Genomic DNA, 8,582 nt, shown 5'->3' on the forward strand with positions numbered 1-8,582 from the left:
AAAATATGATTATGGAAAATCAGTTTGACTGAGAAACAAATAAATTCCTTACAGAGAAAAATCCCAAATTATAAATTATATGGATGCATGTGGATACTCACACACAAACGATTTTCTAAGCACATTTTGATCTCGTGTTTAGTCTTCTCAGAAACACCATTAACAACGACAGAAAATCTCTAGTTTCTCTAAATTCTCTGAAACTGATGAAAACGCAAGAAGGAAACTAGTGAGAGAGGCTTTCAGGAGCCTCACAGAAACATCACAGAATCTGCAGGAATTTCAAATGAGCGCTTCTTGGTTCTACGCGTAACAAGAATCGTGTTTTTTCTCTGTAAGTCTGCACTGAGAAGGAAAGGTTGAAGACTGAAGTCTTTTCTTTCAAAGAAAACATTAAGGCCTGGATAAAATCTCTCAAAATCTTGTAGGATAATGTGGTGTAATCTTATGAAACCACATTTAAACAAACTTAAACTGCTTGTTTACATCCAAAAAGCATGTTTGGTATGAAAAAATAACACATCATGCCAAGAGTGAAACATGGTGGTGGCAACACCATTCTCCAGAGTTATTTTATTTTTTTCTACCTTCAACCTTTTGACTTTTTTTTATCTTGTCAAGGTGGATAAAGTTACTAGTCAGTTTTGACCCAAAACCTTCTTCTGTCTTCTAGAAAGGTGAAGATAAATAAGCATTTTATTTACTGAGCCCAATAATACATTCAAGTCAATAATAAAATGGATTAATGAGGTCATAATGAAAGTTTTTGGGTGGCCTATCCAGAGTTCAGAACATAATCTGACAGAAAATTTGTGGGGCCTCCTGAAGAGGACTGTGAAAAATAATAGATGTCCTTTCAGTCTCATAGATTTTGAGAACTTTTGCGAGCCAATTGTGCAAAGTTAAGATAGTTAAAACACACTTTAAGGGTGAGCTTACTTATACTTACTACAATTGTTTCTTTAATGCATCTGTTTTTCTTTTAAATTACACAGAATATATGTTTAATTAAGGGTTAAAAGTGTTTTTAAATGACATTAGTTAAAAAAAAAAAAAGAAAAAAAAAGAAGACGTTTGGTTTGGGGACCCAAAATGTCTCTAGCCCAGGGACCTGGATCCTCTTACATCCGGCACTGTGTGTGGATCATTAAAAACTAGTAGTTTCCACCTAAACTTTAATGTCGGCGCGCCTTCGAACCTCTGCGCATCCATGCTGCGCAGCATTTCGGGATTCTGCGAAACAAACATAAAGAAAACCCGGGAATAAAAACGCTTCTTTTATCATTTTACTGACTGAGTTTCTTGCAGAGAACAAACAACAGAGCGAGTAGGAAGTTTGCAGCGAGGCTTTGAAAAGTGCTGCACTGAACAAGCTGTTCCGCACGATTTGAAAATAATCTGCGTGTCAGTGTCATCTTTCTTATGCAAAGCAGCTGTCTTTGAAGGCGGATCTTTTGGCAGGTTAGACCGGGACGGAGACTCCGACCAGCTCAGACGAGCACAGCCACCAGACGCATCGAGCGCCTGCCCCGGGGAGGAGCGTAAATCCTGCGTTTCTTGGGAAACACTTTATATTATCCCGGAGGATTTTTCTTTCTATCTCACTTATTTAATTTAGAGTGCTTCGCACAAAGGGCTGGAACTACTTTTTTTCTTGTTATTCTCATTTTTAATTTTTTTATTTTTTTGGAAGTTGTTTCTCACGGACCGAAATCGCACTGCAGCAGGCGCGGAGGAGCACCTAAATGCCGATAAAGTGTCAGGAAGCGTGGAGGCGGACCGAACCGAAAGGAAACTAAAATAAAAATAAAATAAAATAAAGCGCATGGGGTAATTTCATGCACGGTGTCAGAGAGAAGTAACCAGGGGGCTTCTTCAGCCGCCAAAGTGAGAGAGCATGGACCTGACAGCGCGCTCGCAGCCAGGAAACACCGTCTCTCCATCGCGGGATTTCTCTTTTCATTCAACTCTGCAACTCTGAGCTGAGGAGAGGATGATATTGCAGTGGTTAGTTAAGTAAGTTTCTCTACGCAGCACCTGCTCTGTTTCGGTTCAGACTATTTTTTTTTTGGTTTTTTTTTTTTTTTTTTTTTTGAGAGAGAGAGAAACTTGTGTTTTTCCTGGTTGCACTGAACAGTTGACTGCATTTTTCTTCAAGCTGAGAAAGGAGAATGTGTTCAGCTGTGATCCCGGTGCCTCTGCTGCTGCTGCTGCTGCTGTGGAGCAGGGGCAGCTCCTCCATCAGCTCTATAGATCCTGACTGGTCAGGAGAGGGAAGATGCCAGCACATCAACATCCCTATGTGCAAGGACATTGGCTACAATATGACTCGCATGCCAAACCTCATGGGTCACGATGATCAGAAAGAGGCTGCGCTGAAGCTGCAGGAGTTCGCAACGCTCATCCAGTTCGGATGCCACAGTCACCTCAAGTTCTTCCTTTGTTCGCTACATGCTCCCATGTGCACGGAGCAGGTGTCCAACCCCATCCCGGCGTGCAGGGTCATGTGCGAGCAGGTCAAGTTGAAGTGCTCCCCGATTCTGGAGAGGTTTAATTTCCCCTGGCCCGACTCTTTGGACTGTTCGCGCCTTCCGACCAAAAATGACCCAAACAACCTGTGCATGGAGGCGCCCAACAACGGATCAGACGAGCCCCCCAAAGTGTCCCACACTCAGCCTCCAGATTTTAGGCCGCAGCAGCCTCTGAGTGGGCAGGACCTGCACCTTAAGGACAGCGGTAGCAAGCAGACGTGCAATCCCGGCAAGTTCCACTTTGTGGAAAAGAGCCAGTCTTGTGCCCCAAAGTGCTACCCCAAAGTGGATGTTTACTGGAGTCAGGGAGACAAGCAGTTCTCCCTGGTGTGGATAGCCATCTGGTCCATCCTCTGTTTTGTCTCCAGTGCCTTTACCGTGCTTACTTTCCTCATCGACCCGCAGAGGTTCAAGTACCCCGAGAGGCCGATCATCTTCCTCTCCATGTCCTACTGTGTTTACTCCGTGGGCTACCTCATTCGGCTTTTTGTGGGAGCCGACAGGATAGCCTGTGACAGAGACAATGGCGTGCAGTATATAATTCAGGAGGGCCTGGAGAGCACCGGCTGCACCATCGTGTTCCTCATCCTGTATTATTTTGGCATGGCCAGTTCCCTCTGGTGGGTCATCCTGACTCTAACTTGGTTCCTTGCTGCCGGAAAGAAGTGGGGCCACGAGGCCATCGAGGCCAACAGCAGCTACTTCCACCTGGCGGCGTGGGCCATCCCAGCCATAAAGACCATCATGATACTGGTGATGAGGAAGGTGGCCGGCGATGAGCTGACGGGCGTTTGCTACGTGGGCAGCATGGACGTCAAAGCTCTCACGGGCTTTGTACTCATTCCTCTTTCCTGCTACCTCATCATCGGCACGTCGTTCCTGCTCTCCGGCTTCGTGGCCCTCTTCCACATCAGGAAGATCATGAAGACCGAGGGGGAGAACACGGACAAGCTGGAGAAGCTGATGGTGCGCATCGGCGTCTTCTCCGTCCTCTACACCGTCCCCGCCACCTGCGTCATCGCCTGCTACTTCTACGAGAGACTCAACATGGACTACTGGCGCATCCTCGCGGAGGAGCAGAAGTGCGTGGACGGGAGCGGGCCGGAGTCGGACGAGTGCGTCATGAAGGCCTCGATCCCCGCCGTGGAGATCTTTATGGTGAAGGTCTTCATGCTGCTGGTGGTGGGCATCACGAGCGGCATGTGGATCTGGACCTCAAAGACACTGCAGTCGTGGCAGAACGTGTTCAGCAGGAAGCTGAAGAAGAGGACGAGGAGGAAGGCGGCCAGCGTCTTCACCAGCAGCAGGCCTTACATCAAGCCTCACCCATCCCTCAAAGGGCAGAACACCAAGTACGAGCCTACGCGGCAGCCCCCGACGTGTGTGTGAAGCGGGCCCAAACAGACTTTTAAAACCCTAAAAGCAAGACTGGTCCAGAAAGCACAGAGGTTCATGTTTTATGTATGCCTCATGCATTGAGAACATACATGTTCTTTTTTTTTTTTTTTTTTTTTTTGTATTTTCTGCAGTGTCACCCAACAAGAGCAGCCTTTGTTTGAAAAAAATCTCCTACCCCTTCACTCGCTTGTTCTTTTGAGGAACTTGGAATAACAGAAAAAAAGAAAATCCTATTATTTCCCGGACAAAAAGAGTGGAGTAAACCGTTTGGATGTGCCACGGCGTTACTTGAATAATGTGCAATAGATGTTTTCCTTTCTGGCTAAAAAGACACTTGTACTGTTGGTGACAGATTACAGACAATGTTAGGACCCCAGTGCACAATGGAGGCAAATGGTCAGAGAGATGAGTGCTGTTTCCAGGCTTTTTTCATGGAAATTCAGCCTGTTTTCATATATGTTTGAACTGGACTGAAAGCAGCTGCTGAAAGGCGCTCCAGATCCTTATGAAACACCCATTGTGAGGCGAATCCTCGCAATAAATTAATCAAGCACTCGATATTGAAAAGATATTTGTCCACTGTGTTCTTCTGTTGTTGTTGTTTTTTTAATTTCTTTGCTGTTTTATAGTGCAAAGGAGTGTTTGTATATGTTTCTAAAAAAGAAAAAGCCAATATTTTATAGAAAAATTAATAATAAAAAAAGAACTAGTTTTAATTGTTTTTGCAAAGCTGGAATCTCTGAGTGAGTGTCTGTTGATCAGATGGCCTTTTAAACTCTCACTGCTTTTAATTGGAGTTATCCTTTTGCCACTCAAAATATTTTAATACTTTGATTAAAAGATTACTTTTAAGAAAAAAAAAAGAATAGCCATAAACATAGCTAATGAGGGCCTCCAAAAGCCTATTTTTTGCTATCTGGTAAATGCTCCAAATGTACACTGGCCCTCTGAAACAGAAATGGCATTTCTGAGCTGAATATCTTGCCTTACTTTGTAGAAAATGGGACATTGTTCTGAAATGAGCTGCAGGCAAAGAGTGGCATCTCTATTCTTGCTGTGAAGTGTTTGAAAAAGAAACTGCTGTACTTTTGTGCTCATTCAATTTTGGCCTTATCTAAAGAAGAAGGGAAAAAAAGCTAAAAGAGAAAAAAGAAGATGAAAAGGCTGAGTGCGGCCTTACTTTGTTCTCTGCGTGAGACGTATGGTTTAATTTCTCCATCATATTTTAATATCACGCAACATAATGTCAAAACAAAACAAAAACAAAAGCCTTTATTCCAAAGAAATCTGGATCATCCTCCTGTCAGGATAAGTGGCATTCCTTTAGATGTTGAAAATTATTTATTAATTCTTAACAACATGGATGACTGTGTTACAAAGGTGTTTCCCTGTTGTCTGGATCACATTTTTCATTCATTATGACATTTATGGGAGTCTCTTTAGGAGGTGTTTTTTCTAGTTTCTTACCGGATCGGAACAAAATACAGTTTTAATTTCAAATCTTATTTCTTTCTCTCCGACCTTTGTTTCTGTTTAACTCATCCGCATCTGTAAAGCGATTAAACAATTTTCCTGATGTCACTCAAGACCGGATGAGAGTGTCTGAAGTTGGAGGAACACTTTAAAGCTGAATGTGTTGTTTCCTATCGGCGGGCCGTTTTAAAAGGAGTCGAGCATTGTTTTAAAGCGGCTATTTTAATTATCCACAGGGATTTAAAAAACTAAATACGTTGATGTTGGTGTCGTCACACTGATTCACATGCTGAGGGGCCACAAGTCTGGTCTTGAACGTACGTAACGGCGATTGTCTCTGTGGTCCTGTTGGAAAAGCATGGATACTTCATTCATATGTCAGCTTTTTTCTTTTTTTTTTTTAAACAAGGTTTAAAAATATGCAGGGATACTGAGCGTTTGTCAGAAGGTAGGACTCGTTTTGGGTTTTTGATGTTCGAATGTCCTTTTCTTGAAGAAGAAGAAGTAGAAGAAGAAAGAAAAGCGGGTTCTCTGTGGTTTATTAACCTTTCTGAGGAGTAGTGTTCCTCCGTCCCCGAGGGCATTCAAGTTCCAGCGTCGACCCGACCAGTTTCAACAGTCAAAAAGCACATGACTCACAACCTCTATGTGGCTGAATCAAAGTCAGCCAGTGTCTATTGATACTCTGAGCAGCAGAAAAGGTGTGAGCGTTTCTGAGAGCCTCAACAGAGGCCACCTGGATAAGAGCCCCCGAGGTGTCTGCGAGGCTGTAAATATAAATGACAGTTACCACCTCTCTCCAGGACTTCACTTCTCTTCTTGTCCTCTCTTCAAAGGAGGGGGAAAAAAAAAAAAGTCTGCTCAGAGCAAGGGCACAACACCATTTTTTTTTTTTTCCAGCTTAATTCACTCTCAGCTGCGCTTGGGCTTTTAGGAGTAGAAATGTTGATTCGTTAACCCAGTGTTATCGAGATGGGAGTGTTTTTCAGTGGGATGGTATGTATAGAAAAAAGAGAGAGAGAGAGGGAGAAAAGGTTCACGTTGGGCTTCTTCCAGGGACGTATCAAATAAGATGTTACCTTAGGAGGAATGAGGGGAATCCCAGTTCAACCCGCGTATAAATCACGTACCCATGTCATGTCAATTCACCTCTCTCTTTTCACCAAACTAAAGAGAAAACAGCGGTTTAATGGTGTGTAAAATTAAATATTCTGAATGAAAGAGATTTGTTTGTAACTTGTGTTGCTAATCACTACTTGATAACTGAAGACAATGCTTCCGGCTTTTCACCTGCCTTTGCAAGAGCCGAGTCGTTTCTTGAGAGAAAGTCCTGCAGAATCATAATCCGTCCCTTGGTTTCATAATAATAAATGACTTGAACCCTGTGGTTCTCACAGTTTTTTATGTCAAGAACCACAACAGTACGTGTCAGAGTCAGCCCAATATTTTAAAAGGCCCTGAGCAGGCTTTCATTCGAGGGCACACTTCCAGACGAACTTGGTAGAGTCGGGGAGGAGGAGCAGGTTTTTAGGTTCTTTTGTTCACGAGCAACCGCAGTGAAAAAATGCTGAACAACTGTGAAACACTACAGTGTAAATGAAGTGTGAAACCAGCTCACACGTAGGCACCAGAAATACTTAAATTAGTTTTAATATATAAATGAACAATACAATAAATCACGCAGATATTGCCATTTTATGATAAAAATGATTTTACAGCTCAAATAGACTATAGCTCTGGCCCAGGTTTCTTTTTCAAATATCGCTTTCTTGAAAGACATTATATGATAAAATTACTTTACAGTTCAAATGATACAGAATTTGCTTACATGTCAGGCCAACTCATGTCCATTTTATAAAAATGTAATCATTTTGAAAGACATTTCAACTCTGACTTTTTCAATTTATGCCTGGATGACAGAAATATGAAAAATATTCATTCATGCTCCTCCAATGGTTGAGAAAATCAGTTTTATATGCATTCATTCTGAAGTTACGTTTTTATCCATTTTGATGTAACTCGTAAAATTTACAAATAGATCCCTAAACATGACCTCAAAATCCAACATGGCTGCCTTGTGTAATCAACCATTAGCCATAACTGCAGTGATAAAATTTGTTTTGTTTGTTTGGTTTTTTTTATGTTTGAATCTTACTTTCACACAAACAAATGCAACCTCAGTTAGTGAAAATGCTGAAAGTACAAAATTCATTGATATGCTAACAAACAGTATAAGCTTGTTTATTAGTTTGTGTTGTAAGTGAACACACCATTTAGGAAATCCTACTGGCTTTCTGACTTTTAATTTGACTCATTATTAATTGGAAAATATGTCATTCCGAGATCCAAGTTTTGATTGCAAAGGTCAGCGTGACTTTTTCCACCAGCACTTGTTCCTGGTTCTCTCTTTTGTTTTTTGTTTTTGTAAAGTCTGCTTACGTATATCATCGTTTTTGTAGGTAACGACTTATGTATTCCAAAGTTTCTTTCAAGGTAGCCCAAGTTCCACTGGCGGCCATTGTTCCACAGATTGAGGGGCGTGGCTTTGACCTTTTGTTGTTCCAGTCGCTGTATGCAAGGATTTGCGGGAAACTTGTGTGGCTTTCTGTCCCTTTTTGCGAGCCGTCAAAAAGGCCTCCAATACCTACAGTGACGTGAATCAAGCTGCTGGGGATGACTGGCAACAGAGACGACCCCACTTTGATCTGACTCTGAGGCGACGCCCCGTGTCCTCATCCTCAGCTGCTCCTGCAGCACCTGTTTGCCAGTTGAGGCTTGTCTGGTTTGAAGGCAACGCTCAGCCTCTCGGTGTCATACGCTCAAACGTGACGCGTGTACACGCACAAAGGAATGCGGCTGGTCTTCCAGGGCGGGCGGGTTCGCTCAAATGCGCCAGACCCCGATTGATTCAAAGGGGCGTATTTTTTTGTTTTGTTTTGTGTGTGTGTGTGTGTGTGTGTGTGTGTGTGTGTGTGTGTGTGTGTGTGTGAAATGATGAAAGGAGCGACCGTAAGATGTTCAGGTCCATAAATTCTGAGTTTTGTGCGTGAGGTGTGTTTCGCGCTTTGAATAGGCACACAGAGTGTTGAATCTAGGGCAAAGAGCACAGTGTATGTGCGCAGTCTGCAACAAGACGCGCTAATAATAGCTCAAAGTCTCCAACACATCAGTCTGAACTGG

The 8,582-nt window shown here is 42.8% G+C and overlaps 1 protein-coding gene across 1 annotated transcript; it reads left to right on the forward strand.

The window, feature by feature from the left end:
* The first annotated feature begins 2,070 nt into the window (after positions 1–2,070).
* Positions 2,071–5,515, forward strand: fzd10 (frizzled class receptor 10). The gene has a single exon (XM_016679205.1). It carries the CDS (start codon positions 2,172–2,174, stop codon positions 3,918–3,920), a length of 1,749 nt encoding a protein of 582 aa, XP_016534691.1. The 5' UTR covers positions 2,071–2,171; the 3' UTR covers positions 3,921–5,515.
* The last annotated feature ends 3,067 nt before the right edge of the window (positions 5,516–8,582 follow it).

Source organism: Poecilia formosa, unplaced genomic scaffold, assembly GCF_000485575.1.
Source record: "Poecilia formosa unplaced genomic scaffold, Poecilia_formosa-5.1.2 Scaffold204, whole genome shotgun sequence".
In the NCBI taxonomy this organism is placed as follows: domain Eukaryota; kingdom Metazoa; phylum Chordata; class Actinopteri; order Cyprinodontiformes; family Poeciliidae; genus Poecilia; species Poecilia formosa.